This window comes from Notechis scutatus, chromosome 1, assembly GCF_049901735.1.
Source record: "Notechis scutatus isolate UNSWTSFEM ecotype Mainland chromosome 1, rNotScu1.2, whole genome shotgun sequence".
Taxonomy (NCBI): domain Eukaryota; kingdom Metazoa; phylum Chordata; class Lepidosauria; order Squamata; family Elapidae; genus Notechis; species Notechis scutatus.
Genome location: NC_142009.1, coordinates 4,967,260 through 4,982,431, shown reverse-complemented (window position 1 = coordinate 4,982,431; position 15,172 = coordinate 4,967,260). Strand labels below are relative to the sequence as shown.

The window sequence follows — 15,172 nt, the reverse complement described above, 5'->3', positions numbered from 1 at the left end:
AAGATACAGGGGAGGTGTCAGGGTTCCAATGGATGCCCTAATTAATTCATAAGCCTCAAGCCACGTTTCAAAAGAAATCCAATTATTTATTAGGAGCAACATGTCGGCATTTCCCCCCCGCCCCCCAGTGCAGTTGGCTCTGCCCTACGTAATTTACTGCTCACCTATGACCCTGTTTCCCCCCTCCTCCCAGGGTGTGTCATAAATCACATTCTCCAACAGAGCACTTTCCCAGGCCAGCTGGCTCTGGTAACCTGGGATACAATCTGAAGAAATGTATGCACGGAATGTGCTTCTGGTCATAGCAACCCAACTGCTCCCTCACATCTCCTCGCCCCTCCTTTTTATGGCAACTCGAGAGCAAGCCAGGAATGCTTTACGAGTTGACAAGAGGATGGAATATAAACCTGACCCTGATGTTGCCTTCTTCTCATGAAGAATCACTAAAAAAAACTTGGTTTGTTTGGCTCAGGGTTTTTAAAACGTGGCCACTTTTAAGATGAGTGGACTCCAATTCCCAGAAATCCCCAGGCAACCTGTTTTAAGACGAGTGGGCTTCCACTCCCAGAATTCCTCTGCTGGCAATACCATATCTATCTATCTATATCAGGGGTGTCAAACTCAAGGCCCGCGGTGCGGATCTATCTATCTATCTATCTATCTATCTATCTATCTATCTATCTATCTGTCTGTCTATCTATCCATCCATCCATCTATCTATCTATCTATCTATCTATCTATCTATCTATCTATCTATCTATCTATCTATCCATCCATCCATCCATCCATCCATCCATCCATCCATCTATCCAACTATCTATCTATCTATCTATCTATCTATCTATCTATCTATCTATCTATCTATCTATCTATCTATCTATCTATCTATCTATCCATCCATCCATCCATCAATCTATCTACTATCTATCTATCTATCTATCTATCTATCTATCTATCTATCTATCTATCTATCTATCTATCTATCATCCATTTATCCATCGAACTATCGATATTTATCAATATCTATCTATCTATCTATCTGTTGTCATCCATCCATCCATCTATCATCTATCTATCTATCTATCTATCTTCATCTATCTATCTATCATTCAGCTTTGTTCGGGTATTTTCATGTCATATGTTGTGCTTTAAGTTGTAGCATAGAATCTCATCTCCATCATCAGGCTTCTGTATAGTGTTCATCTATCTATCTATGTTCATCTATCTATCTATCTATCTATCTATCTATCTATCTATCTATCTATCTATCTATCTATGTTGTCTATCTATGTTGTCTATCCATCCATCCATCATCCATCCATCCATCCATCCATCTACTATCTATCTATGTCTCTGGGTTTTTTCCCCTACTCTATCACTCACTCTCTCATCTCATCTATCTTTCAAATTGGGGTGGGAGTTGGGGGATGATTTTATTTATTTTATTTTATTTTTTCCTAGATTTTGTTCTATTGTACTTCATTAATGTACGGCAATATAAATTCAATAAATAAATAAATTCATTTACTGGCTGCCCATCTTACCCCAGGGTAACTCTTGTTGACTTACAGTATTAAAAAAAATAAAACTGCATGCAGCAAAGTGCTACAAAACTATAAAAAATATAAAATACAAAATATAATAGCTAAAAGATTGCAAGGGGCGGAAGTGGGATGAGCAGAGCGGGAGGTGGAATCTGGTATTTAACAGATGCTTAGCAACTGTCTTGCTTAGCAACAGAAATCTGAGGTTCATTATGGTCGTAAGTTGAGGAATCCCTGTACAGTATTTGCAGTTCTGATTCCAAGAGAGAGACAGGAGGTTTAGTGAAATATAAATAAATAAATTCCAAAGGAGGAGTAAAAAAAATGATCCTGAAATATTTTAAGCATCCATTTATTATCCTTAGTTTTTCCTCTGGTGATTATTTAGGGTAAAGAGCAATTCTCCCATCAAAATCTTCCAGAGATGAACATTGCATTATTTATAGCTTCTTGGCATCACATTGAATTGATCGGACCTTCTAAATGGCCTTGACCAAAGGCAAAACACCAATAAATATTTCTACCAAGCAGCCAAGAGCAATGCAATCATATCATGTTATTTTTTTCCCCCCTGCATCGAACTCAAAAGACACCTTGAGCGAAATAACTTCCTTTCCTTTCCTGAAATAATGTAAGAGAAGCCTTAGCATGTCCCATTCTTATCATGCTGGAACATTTTGTGACAGAATAACTGAGTTGGAAGGGGCCTTGGAGGTCTTCTAGCCCAACCCCCTGTTCAAGAAGGAGACCCCCCCCCAGACCAGGAGTTGCCAACCTTTTGGACTTCAGGGACCACCAAACTCATCATTTAAAATCCTGCAGACCAGAGACCCTGGGAAAATCCCCCCAAAAGTCTGCAGGAATATCCCCCACCCTGTTTTCCTACCGATTGATCATTTTTTATTTGGGATCGCAGGATACCATCTCCAGCTCCGTTCTCAGGGGGAGAGAGAGAGAGAGACTTTTGGCTTCATGCAAGGAAAGCAGCAGAAGCAGCAGATGTCTTTCTTTCTCTCCCACAAACTCTGCCAGAAATGAGTCTTTGCGGGCGCAGCCTTTTGGAGCAGGAGGCCTTGCAGGGTCCCAAAGACTCATTTCTGTCGGAGTTTGGGGGAGAGAAAGAAAAAAAGACTTTGGCTGCTTTCCTTGCGTGCAGCCAAAAGCAGAAGAAGAAAGAAGCGGAAAGAAACAGCCCGGTGGCCAGGCCAGGCGCGTGGGGCAAGTGGGGCAAGTTCCCCCCTTCCTCCCTTTCCCCTCTCCTCTCACTACTTTGTGTTGTTCACAATGCACGCGATGCAAGCCTTGTGTTCTCGTGGGCCATGTGGGCGGCGCAGCCTTGTGTTCCCGCACAGCCTGGATTCATTGCTTTGAGGGGGGCATTTCTCTGTGGACCACCAACATTTTCTTGTAGACCACCAGTGGTCCCCGGTCCACTGGTTGGTGACCACTGTTCTAGACCATTTCAGACGAATGGCTGTCCAATCTCTTCCTAAAAAACTCCAGTGATAAAACATCCACAACTTCTGGAGGCAAGTAGTTCCCCTGGTTAATTGTTCTGTCAGGAAATTTCTCCTTAGTTCTAGGTCTGTGATGGCGAACCTATGGCACACGTGCCAGGGGTGGCACGCAAAGCCCTCTCAGTGGGCACATGCGCCATCGCCAGCTACTCTTCTGGGTTCAGGCGCCGGAGTGCTGGAAAACAGCCCCCAAAACTGCCTGAAAAGAGCTCAGAAAATGGCCTGGAAAACTGCCCCTCAAATTGGGGCAGCCCTTCAAATATTGGAACGCTGCTATCATGTCACCCCTGGTCCTTCTTTTTATTAAACTAGGCCAGGGGTCTTCAAACTGGGCAAGCGTAAGACTTGTGGACTTCAACTCCCAGAATTCCTCTTCCAGTCATGTCGGCTCAGGAATTCTGGGAGTTGAAGTCCACAAGTCTTACGCTTGCCAGTTTGAAGACCCTTGGACTAGTTCAATGAAAAGAAGGACCAGGGGTGACATGATAGCAGCCTTCCAATATTTTAGGGCAGGGGTGGGCAAACTTTTTGGCTCGGGGGCCTCATTGACTTTTAAAATTTGACAGACGGGCCGGGTCAGCACAAGATACGATACATATAAAAAACTGCAAAAACTCCGCAAAATCAAGTCACTGCGCCTAATGTTCCACCTGCTGTCGAAATGCCTGTCATTACAAGTCAAAATCAAACGAATGCAATCATTCAATCATTCACATCAAACCTTAATTCTGTACCAATCTTCGGCAGGCCGGATTAAAAAGACCAACGGGCCGGATGTGGCCCGCGGGCCGTAGTTTACCCACCCCTGTTTTAGGGGCTGCCCCAAAGAAGAGGGAGTCAAGCTATTCTCCAAAGCACCTGAAGGCAGGACAAGAAGCAGCGGATGGAAACTAATCCAGGAGAGAAGCAACCTAGAACTAAGGAGGAATTTCTTGATTATTATATTATTGATTATTATTATATTATTGAATATTATTGATTATTATTAATCTTGATTAATAATAATTAATCAGTGGAATGGCTGGCCTTCAGGCATTATGAGTGCTTCAACACTGGAGGTTTTTAAGAAGAGATTGGACTACCATTTGTCTGGAATGGTGTAGGGTTTTCTTCTTGAGCAGGGGGTTGGACTAGATGACCTGCAAAGCCACTTCTGTTAGTCTGGTAATATATATTCATTGTTTATCCCTTTCTTGTTTGAACCTGTGTTAGCCAAATATCTGTCTCTCCTTGGATCTATGCTCCTCACTGCTCAGTTCATGTGCTTGCACACGTTTCCTTGCACACACGTCACCTTGACCAACTTTCATCCCATCTTTACCTCAGTGCAGGTGTCTTGCCGCTGGTTGGGGGTGATAATCATATTAGTCATTACGAAGAAAACACTTTCGCCCTAAAGAGAGGGAAGACATTAGGGGGAAAAAAGTTTGAGAATTTTGTGAGAAAAAGAAAGGAAGGGAGGGAGGGAGGGAGGGAGGGAGGAAGGAAGGAAGGAAGGAAGGAAGGAAGGAAGGAAGGAAGGAAGGAGAGAAAGTGAGAAGGAAGGAAGATGGGAAGGAAGGAAAGGATAGAAGATGTGGAAGTGAGAATGAGGAGGGGAAGGGAAGGAGGGAAGGAAGGAAATGAGGAGGGAAGGGAAGGGAAGGGAAGGAAGCGAAGGAAGGAAGGAAGGAAGGAAGGAAGGAAGGAAGGAAGGAAGGAAGGAAGGAAGGAAAGGATGAAAGATTTGGAAGTGAGAAGGAAGGGAAAGGAAGGAAGAAGAAGGAAGGAAGGAAGGAAGGAAGGAAGGAAGGAAGGAAGGAAGGAAGGAAGGAAGGAAGAGGAAGTGAGAAGGGATGTGATGGGATGGGAAGGGAAGGGAAGGAATGAAAGATTTGGAAGTGAGAAGGAAGGAAGGAAGGAGGGAGGAAGGGAAGATGAGGAAGTGAGAAGGAAGGGAAATGAAGGGAAGGAAGGAAGGAAGGAAGGAAGGAAGGAGGGAAGGAAGGAAGGAAAGATGAGGAAGAGAGAAGGGAGGAAAGGGAAGGGAAAAGGAAGGAAATGAAAGGAATCTGTGGCATTTTGTAGGAAGCCCGGAAAATTTTTATCTTCTATTTTGAGTCATCAGAGAAACTCAGCCAGTCAAAGCACACAACTTTTCCCCAATCCTGGACTTTTTAATGAGATTAAGCCACTAACCCCCATCTCCAGCCCTGAGTTACTGGCTGGGAATGATGGACCCTGAAATCCAAGCCTCTGAAGGCCAACCAGTTTGGAGGGTTGGAGGAGACAGCCTCAGAAACCGTGGCCAGAGTTGTGGTGGCAAGCAGGGGTCTACCTGTACCTGAGGGGGCATGACGTAGTCCACCACGTCCCAAATCCTCTTGCCCATCTCCGAGGTGTTGGTGAAGGCCACGCCCTTCACCTTGGTGATGACCGAACTCTGGATGGAGGTGTCCACTTCCTGGTACCCTTTCTTGACCATGAAGACCCACCTGGGGAGGCCAGAGACCGAAGGTTGAGCAATTAAAAATAGCCCACAGGTCAGTTTGTGCAAGTGCTGTTTAGAGTTCATTCAACCAGTTTTTTTTTCACATCTCAAGAGACAGCGAATGTTGGCTGGCCTTCAGGAGCCTTCTTTTAAGCTTACAGATTAACAGAGCTGGAGGGGACCTTGTAGTTCATCTAGTCCAACCCCCTGCCCAAGCAGGAGACCCTACACCATTTCTGACCGAGGGCAGTCCAGTCTCTCCTTGAAAGCCTCCAGTGAGGAAGCTCCCACAACTTCTGAAGGCAACTTCTGTTCCACTGGTTGATTGCTTCTTACTATCGAAAAATTTCTCCTTATTTCCAGATTGAATCTCTCCTTGTTCAGTTTCCATCCATTATTCTTTGTCTGGCCTTCAAGGTCTTTGGATAATAGCTTGACCCCTTCCTCCTCCCTGTGGCAGCCCCTCAAATATTGGAAGGCTGCTCTCCTGTCTCCCCTGGTCCTTCTCTTCCCTAGACTAGCCATGTCCGGTTCCTGCAACCGTTCATTGTATGTTTTAGTCTCCAGTCCCCTCATCATCCTGGTTGCTCTTCTCTGCATATACCACTCCATAAAGCCTTAGTAAGACCACACGTAGAGTACTACATCCAGTTTGGGTCACCACACTATAAACAAGATGTTGAGACTCTAGAAAGAGTGCAGAGAAGAGCAACCAGGATGATGAGGGGACTGGAGGCTGAAACATACGAAGAACGGTTGCAGGAACTGGGCCTGCCTCGTCCAGGGAAGAGAAGGACCGGGGGAGACAGGATAGACGGCTTCCAGTATTTGAGGGGCTAAGCTATTCTCCAAAGCACCTGAATGGAGGTTGGAAGAAGGGTGAGGGAGGAAGGAAGGAAAGAAAAAGGAGTAGGGAGAGAGAGAGGGAGGAAGGTGGAAGGTAGGAGGGAAAGAAAGAAGGAAGGGGGAGGGTGGTAGGAAGAAAGGGAGGGGAGGGAGAGAGAGAGAGAAGAAAGAAAGAAGAAAGAAATAAAGAGGGGGAGGAAAGGTAGGAGGGAGGGAGGGAGGAGAGGGGAAGGAGTGGGGAGAGAGAGAGGAAGGAAGGAAGGAAGGAAGGAAGGAAAGGAAAGGATGAAGGTTGGAAGAAGAGGGAGGGAGGGAAGAAAAAGAAGGAGTAGGGAGAGAAAGAAGGAGCAAGGGAGGGAAGGAGGGTGGAAGGAAGTAGGGAGGGGAGGCAAAAGAGAGGAAGAAAGAAAGAAAGAAAGAAGAAAGAAAGAAAGAAAGAAAGAAAGAAAGAAAGAAAGAAAGAAAGAAAGAAAGAAAGAAAGAAAGAAAGAAAGAAAGAAAGAAAGAAAGAAAGAAGAGGAGGAGGAAAGGAAGGACAGAGAGAGGATGGGAGGAAGGAAGGAAGGAAGGAAGGAAGGAAGGAAGGAAGGAAGGAAGGAAGGAAGGAAGGAAGGAAGGAAGGAAAGGACGGAGGGTGGAAGGAAGGAAAGAAAAAGAAAGAGTAGGGAGAGAAAGAGGGAGGGAGGGAAGGAGGGTGGAAGGTAGGAGGGAAAGAAAGAAGGAAGGGGAGGGTGGTAGGGAGGGAGGGGAGGAGAAAGAGAGGAAGAAAGAAAGAAGAAAGAAAGAAGAGGAAGAGGAGGAAAGGAAGGAGAGAAGGAAGGAGGGAGGAAAGGATGGAGGGTGGAAGGAAGGAAAGAAGGTGAGCGAGGGAGGAAGAAAGGAAAGAAAAAGAAATAGTATAAAGAGGGAGGGACAGTGGAAGTTAGGAAGGAAAGACAGAAAGACAATCCACAGAGGAATGCTAAGAGAGGAAAGAGAGAGAGAGAGAAGGAAAAAAAAAGGAAGAAAGAAGCTCCACTGAATCAGCACAGCCGCAAAATGCAGATGGGCTGAGGTTCTCCTCCTGAACGAACAGGAAAAACCTGCCTCCAGAAACCTCCAGTGAGTAGCTACTCCGCATGGCAGCAGAACGCAGCCTCCTCCTTCCCAAGCAGCCTTTTGGACCCAGAGCAAACCAGGCAGGTTCGAGATGGAGACCTGGAGACAAAAAAAAGCTCTTCCCCTTCTTCAGACTCCTCCGCGTAAAGGAAGCCCTCCCCTCTCCAATTTCCACCGCCTCCCCTTTTCCCCCCCTTCCCACCTGGCAGCTCCCGGGCTTGCACGGGGGTCGGTGCTGCAAATCCTCCCCTCCCCACCTGCAGAAGATGCCGAGTTATTCTCCCCCCTCCCCTCCCCCAAGATAAAATGCCAAGCTATCCTCACCCCACGATGTAGAAGAGGATGGAGACCTGGACCAGCCGGTAGAGAATGCCCACTTTCTTGTTCTTGGCAATGACATACTTCTCGGTTTTATAATCGAAGAGCGAGCAGCACAATTCTTTCCAGGCGATCGGATCCATCCCTGGGGGAAGGCAGGGGGCTCAGAGCATCAGAGGCGCAGGGGATGCCTAGGCGGCCCCTCGAAGAAGAAGGTGCGCAGGGAACGGCCCCAGCCTGCGCAGAGAGCGCAGCAGAAGAGCCAGCCCCATCGAAAACCTGCTCGCTGCTGCAGATCCGGGCTGCGGGGGTTGGGTTTAAAATGCTGGCTTTTCAAATTCAACCTCGGAAGAGAGCTGGAAGGGACCTTGGAGGTCTTCTAGTCCAACCCCCTTTGGCTCGGGCAGCAAACCCTAGACCATTTCAGACAAGGGGCTGTCCAACCTCTTCTTCTTTCTTCCTCCTCTTCCTCTTCTCCTTTCTTCTTCTTCTTCTTCTTCTTCTTCTTCTTCTCTTCTTCTTTCTTCTTCCTTCTTCATACTTCTTCCCTCTTCTTCCTTCCTTCCTCCTCCTCCTCTTCTTTCTTCTTCTTCCTCCTCCTTCCTTTCTTTCTTCTTCCTTCTTTCTTCTTCTTCCTTCTTCTTCCTCCTCCTCCTTCTTCTTTCTTCTTCCTCCTCCTCCTTTCTTTCTTCTTCTTCTTCCTCCTTCTTCCTTCTTCTTCCTCCTTCCTCCTTCTTCTTCTTCCTTCTTTCTTCTTCTTCCTTCTTTCTTCTTCCTTCTTCATACTTCTTCCTTCTTCCTCCTCCTCTACTTTCTTCTTCTTCCTCCTCCTTCTTTCTTCTTCTTCTTCTTCCTTCTTTCTTCTTCCTTCTTCATACTTCTTCCTTCTTCTTCCTCCTTCCTCCTCCTCTCTTCTTCTTTCTTCTTCTTCATCCTCCTCCTTTCTTTCTTCTTCTTCCTTCTTTTCTTCTTCTTCCTCCCCTCTCTCTTCTTTCTTCTTCCTCCTTCTTTCTTCTTCTTCTTCTCTTCCTTCTTTCTTCTTCCTTCTTCATACTTCTTTCTTCTTCCTCCTTCCTCCTCCTCCTCTTCTTTCTTCTTCTTCTTCTTCTTCTTCTTTCTTCTTCCTCCTTTCTTCTTCCTCCTTCTTTCTTCCTCCTTCTTTCTTCCTCCTTCTTTCTTCTTCTTCTTCTTCTTCTTCTTCTTCTTCTTCTTCTTCTTCTTCTTCTTCTTCTTCTTCTTCATCTCATACTTCATACTTCTTCCTTCTTCTTCTTCCTCCTCCCTTCTTTCTTCTTCCTCCTCCTCCTTCTTTCTTTCTTCTTCTTCCTTCTTTCTTTCTTCTTCCTTCTTCCTTCTTCTTCCTCCTCCTCGTCTTCTTTCTTCCTCTTCTCCCCTCCTCCTCTCTGTGGCAGGGCTTAGAAATATAAGGGGGGAAAAAGGCAGGAAATGTTTGCAGCCCCAAAGTCAGGCTAGCTGCCTAGCTTGTTAACCACAAGAGCAGGTACATAATCTAGAAATACAGCTGCTTGTTTCAGTTTATGCTCATAGGTTCAATGAAAGTGCAGGTGTCAAGAGTGCACACAGCTTTACTACCTGATATAACCCAGGAGCAACCACAGCAAACAGACTATTGTAATAAATAGTGGTTTTATCTGCAAAAGAACATATACTAAACATATATGTACTATAGGTGGAGGTCAAACAAGCAGCAAATTACAGCAGGGAAGAACAGAGAGAGAGAGAGAGAGAGACAGGGAGGGAGAGGGAGAGGGGGAGAGACAAAGGGAGGAAGAGGGAGGGAGGGAGGGAGAGGGAGACAGGGAAAGGGAGGGAGAGGGAGGGAGGGAGAGTTGGCTAGCCTTCAGGAGTCTTCTTTTAAGCTTACAGATTAACAGAGCTGGAAGGTACCTTGGAGGTCATCTAGTCCAACCCCCTGCCCAAGCAGGAGACCCTACACCATTTCTGACCGAGGGCAGTCCAGTCTCTCCTTGAAAGCCTCCAGTGAGGAAGCTCCCACAACTTCTGAAGGCAACTTTTGTTCCACTGGTTGATTGTTTCTCACTGTCAGAAAGTTTCTCCTTATTTCCAGGTTGAATCTCTCCTTGTTCAGTTTCCATCCATTATTCTTTGTCTGGCCTTCAGGGTCTTTGGATAATAGCTTGACCCCCCTCCTCTCTGTGGCAGCCCCTCAAACATTGGAAGACTGCTATCCTGTCTCCCCTGGTCCTTCTCTTCACTAAACTGGCCAGGCCCAGTTCCTGCGATTATTCAGCCTCCTGTCCCCTCATCATCCTGGTTGCTCTTCTCTGCACTTTTTCTAGAAACTCAACATCTTTTTATAGTGTGGTGACCCAAACTGGATGCAGGACTCTAGGTGTGGCCTTACTAAGGCTTTATAGAGTGGTATTAGTACCTCCCTTGCTCTCAATTGTATCCCTTTGTTAATGCAATTTAGGATTGCATTGGCTTTTTTGGCTGCTGCTGCACAACATCGGCTCCTGTTTAGCTGGTTGTCCACTAAGACTCGCTCCCAGTTCCTGCTATTAAGCCTGGTTTCACCCAGTCTATATGTTTATCCCATTTTTATCCCCTTATACAAGTTTGCTCAACCCTGTCCCCTTTTTGGCACCCTATCAAAAACATCTACCGTCTATGGTACTTCCTTCCCTCACTTTTACAGTTTAACCATAACCTACTTTTTGCTAGCATAAGCGAAGCAAACTTTTATCTTGCTACTTCCTCTACTTGTGGTTAGACACTTTTACCTGCCAGTTGCTTACTTAATATCAGAACGGTTTAGAATTTTTCCATCTGTTCAGCATTTTCTTTTCAGAGAAGAACAATGTCATTTTTATAAATGACAAATGGGGTCAACTTAAGTCAACTTAAACATGAGCCAACGGTGTGCAGCAGCAGCCAAAAAAGCCAATGCAACCCTAAATTGCATGAACAGGGGGATTAGGTCAAGATCAAGTGAGGTACTAATATAGAATAACAGAGTTGGAAGGGACCATGTAGGTCATCCAATCCAACCCCCCTGCCCAAACAGGAGACCCTACACCATTTCTGACAGATGCAGTCCAGTCTCTTCTCGAAAGCTTCCAGGGATGAAGCTCCCACAATGTTCAAATGCAACTTCTGTTCCATTGGTTGCTTGTTCTCAGTGTCAGAAAATTTCTCCTTATTTCCATGCTGAATCTCTCCTTCTTCAGTTTCCATCCAGTCCAGTCTCTTCTCGAAAGCTTCCAGCGATGAATCTCCCACAACTTCCCAAGGCAACTTCTGTCCCATGGGTGGATTGTTCTCACTGTCAGAAAATTCCTCCTTATTTCCAGATTGAATCTCTCCTTGACCAGTTTCCATCCATTGTTCCTTGTCTGGCCTTCAAAGGTGCTTTAGAAAATAGCTTGACCCCCTTCCTCCTCTCTGGGGCAGCCCCTCAAATATTGGAAGGCTGCTCTCCTGTCTCCCCTGGTCCTTCTCTTCCCTAGACTAGCCAGGCCCAGTTCCTGTAACTGTTCTTCATATGTTTTAGTCTCCAGTCCCCTCATCATCCTGGTTGCTCTTCTCTGCATATACCACTCCATAAAGCCTTAGTAAGACCACACCTAGAATACTGCATCCAGTTTTGGTCACCACACTATAAACAAGATGTTGAGACTCTAGAAAGAGTGCAGAGAAGAGCAACCAGGATGATGAGGGGACTGGAGGCTCAAACATACGATGAATGGTTGCAGGAACTGGGCTTGGCTAGTCTAGGGAAGAGAAGGACCAGGGGAGACAGGATAGATGGCTTCCAGTATTTGAAGGGCCAAATTATTCTCCAAAGCACCTGGATGGAGGTTGGAAGAAGGGTGAGGGAGGAAGGAAGGAAAGAAAAAGGAGTAGGGAGAGAGAGAGGGAAGGAAGGAAGGTGGAAGGTAGGAGGGAAAGAAAGAAGGAAGGGGGAGGATGATAGGAAGGGAGGCAGGGGAGGGAGAGAGAGAGGAAGAAAGGAAGAAGAAAGAAAAGAAAGAAAGAAAGAAAGAAAGAAAGAAAGAAAGAAAGAAAGAAAGAAAGAAAGAAAGAAAGAAAGAAAGAAAGAAAGAAAGAAAGAAAGAAAGAAAGAAGAGGAGGAGGAAAGGAAGGAGAGAGGGAGGGAGGAAGGAGAGGGGAAGGAGTGGGAAGAGAGAAAGGAAGGAAGGAAAGGATAACGGTTGAAAGAATAGCCGGCTTTCAAGGCTAAGGCGGGACTAGAACTCACCATCTCCTGGGGATTGGCCTAAAGTCACCCAGATGGTTTTCATGGCTAAGGGGGGACTTGAGCTCATCTCCTGGTTTCTAACCTAGTTCCTTAATCACTAGGTGAAACTGGCTCTCTATAGTGCTAAAACTATCATGTCTATCAAATTATTCTCCACCAGAGGGCAGGACAAGAAACAATGGTTGGAAACTAATCAAAGAGAGAAGCAGTCCTAACCCTGAGGACAATTATTCAGTGGAACTACTTGCCACCAGAAGTTGTAGGTGCTTTATCACTGGAAGTTTTGAAGAAGAGACTGGACAGCCACTTGTAATGGTATAAACTTTCCTGTCTAAGCAGAGGTTGGACTAGAAGATCTCCAAGGTACCTTCCAGCTCACTCACTCATTAATATATTCATGCTACCTTTAGCTGGATGAAATTGTGCACCATTGTGCAAAACGTTTCCAACCAAGTGAGATAAAGGTTTAAGGTAAGATAACCTTTATTGTCATTTTTTTTTTTTACTGTGGGCACTTTTGGCCCACATTAAAAATGAAACTCTGTGGCTTGCTCTCAAAGGAAAATATATATTTACCCATAGAGAGCAATTAAGATGATTAGGGGACTGGAGGCTAAAACATAGGATGAACCTTTGCTGGAACTGGGCCTGGCTAGTCTAGGGAAGAGAAGGACCAGGGGAGACAGGAGAGCAGTGCTCCAATATTTGAGGGGCTGCCACAGAGAGGAGGAAGGGGTCAAGCTATTTTCTAAAGCCCCCGAAGGCCAGACAAGGAATAATGGATGGAAACTAAACAAGGAGAGATTCAACCTGGAAATAAGGAGGAATTTTCTGACAGTGAGAACCATCCACCGATGGAACAGAAGTTGCCTTCAGAAGTTGTGGGAGCTTCATCCCTGGAGGCTTTCAAGAAGAGACTAGACTCCCATCTGTCAGATATGGTGTAGGGTATCCTGCTTGGGCGGGGGGTTGGACTAGATGACCTACAAGTTTCCTTGCATTTCCTTGCATCTCAACTGAAATTTGACAATGTTTAAAACATATTTTATGACATATCGCAAAGGTGCTTTTTTTAAAAGGCAACCAGACTTTCTTTGTTCCTTGAAGACGTTTCGCTTCTTCACAAAATGGTCGCAGAATCCCCCGGGGTCGTGGGATCTCCTTTTGTGACCTTCTGGCAAGGGAAATCAATGGGGAAGCCAGAATTCACTTAACAACCGTGTCACTCACTTAACAACCGAAACGATTCGCTTTACCGTTGTGTTGCTAGCTGAACAACTGCAGCGGTTCACTTACAACAATGGCAGAAGAAAAGGTTGTAAAAACGGGGCAAAACTCACTGAGCAACAAACAGTATTGCTTAGCAACAGAAATTTTGGGCTCATTGGGGTTGTAAATCGAGGATTACCAGTGTGGGAAGAAATATCCATCTGGGAGAAAGACGATGGAAACATAGGAGGCTGATTGGAAAGATGGTTTATTGACGAAGCAGAACCACGTGATTCTGGACAGCTGACCAAATGGAGTTTAGACTGGGGTGGGGGGGTGTTTATACCAACTTTGGGCATTGTCCATGAGCTCCCTGTTCCTGTGCAAGAACATGTCCTTTGATATTCTATTGGCTGTTGTCAGATTCCTATGTGGGGTCATGTAGGGGTCATAGCTGGCTCTATAGGCAAAAGAGAAAATGCAAATCCTAGGTGCTTCTCTGAGCTAATTTGGTCAACCTCTGCCTTATTGTTTATCTGAGCTCCCAAGTGAAGTTTGGACGGCTCTGGAGTGGTGCAATGAGGGGGCTTGTGTTCTGAAAGGGAGTTGGGCTATTCCTATTGTGGCTAATGGCTTTCGTCCTGTGTTGGATCTTGGGTAAGGGGGCTGCTTCTAATCCTACTATTCTTTCTTTGTTAACGGTCAAACTTCGCTGCAAGCAGTTTCGAAGTATCCTTTTCTTGAATGGCTTTCTGCCTGCAGTATTTGCTTTGCTTATGAATAGAGCTATCTAGATACTTGTCTTCCTTTTTCAATAAGCTCTTTAGCTCTTCAGTGCTGGCATCTGCTGTGGGCTATTAAGAAAGACTTGGGGGCTGCTTTCTGACTCTTAAAAAACATGTTTCTTCATTTATCCTTTACGGAAATGTCTGCTTTTTTTAATATTTCCCAAAATATTTTCATTCTTCTAGGGAAAAAAATCTGTTTTTCAGCCTTGGGAAAATTAAGATGGCTGTTCAGGGAATTCTGGGAGTTGAAGTCCACCTATTTTAAAGTTGCCAGGGTTGAAAAACTATAGAATAAACGTCCAACTTCCTGCAAGTATAAAACCCTGTTAAAGGCTGTCAAAATGCCTTTCTTCTGAGGATTCGATTTTCCCGCTGGGAGAGCTCCGGTGCAAGGATACAGACAACTGCTTGAAAGCTGGATCTTTTTATTTTTCAGGAAGGCGAGAGATAGCAAGAAGTCTGCGTTCCTGGGCTAGCTAGCTTTGTATAAGTCCCTGATTTTTTATACCTTTTCTCCTTTTGTGTGAGTGCTTGTGTTTGTATTTCTTAATGTTTTAAATCCTGTCAGGGGTTGTCTTCATTTCCGCCGGAGGGTAAACTCCGCGGGGTACAGAAGGCAAACTTTGCGGGGTGGTTTGATTGGGTTATCGGTTTCGTCCTAATCTTTTTTTTTTTCTTAATGGTTTCTTATATTTGTTTTGTGGCAATCTCCTATCTGTCTCCTTTGCAATATATTTTGTGTCTTTTGTCTGTTTGTTTTGCTGATTTGGCATGTCTTGTGTTTGTAAGGGTTTTCTTTTCTTGTTTCCTTAGTTTTCTTAATTATTTGGGCTTTTGTCTAAAGGGCTTCTTTAATACCTTTTATTTGATTTCTTTTCCTATGCAAGTTTGTTTTATGGCTGGCTTGATGTTCCCTTTGGGCTTTTCCTGCTTGGGTGACACCACTGTCCTCGTGAAGTTCCCTTTCCACAACCCTTTGAGCTCCCACGTCCTGCTGCCAGTTTTCCCCGCAGTTCTTCCTTGGACCACTCAAATGGAGGACCTTTTTCCCCTTTCCTGCTTTCTCCTTTCCTCTATGAGCAACTCAGTTCCCCACATCATTTGCTCTGGTTGTCCCCGCTGTTCTTCCTCCGCAGGCG

At 45.3% G+C, this 15,172-nt stretch overlaps 1 protein-coding gene across 3 annotated transcripts in view; it reads right to left on the bottom strand.

Annotated features, from left to right (window-relative positions):
- P2RX5 (purinergic receptor P2X 5) overlaps nt 1-8,250 on the bottom strand; it is a 37,596-nt gene extending 29,346 nt beyond the window's left edge. Inside the window, exons 1-3 of one of the 3 annotated variants that reach the window (XM_087970374.1) lie at nt 7,800-8,250; nt 5,385-5,535; nt 4,383-4,454 (exon numbers count right to left, since the gene is read on the bottom strand). In XM_087970374.1, coding sequence (XP_087826500.1) covers nt 4,383-4,454; nt 5,385-5,535; nt 7,800-7,936 — 360 coding nt within the window. In that variant the 5' untranslated portion in view covers nt 7,937-8,250. The remainder of the gene's footprint in view (nt 1-4,382; nt 4,455-5,384; nt 5,536-7,799) is intronic. The other 2 variants (XM_087970282.1, XM_087970344.1) reach the window with 2 other exon arrangements.
- Nucleotides 8,251-15,172: the final 6,922 nt, after the last annotated feature.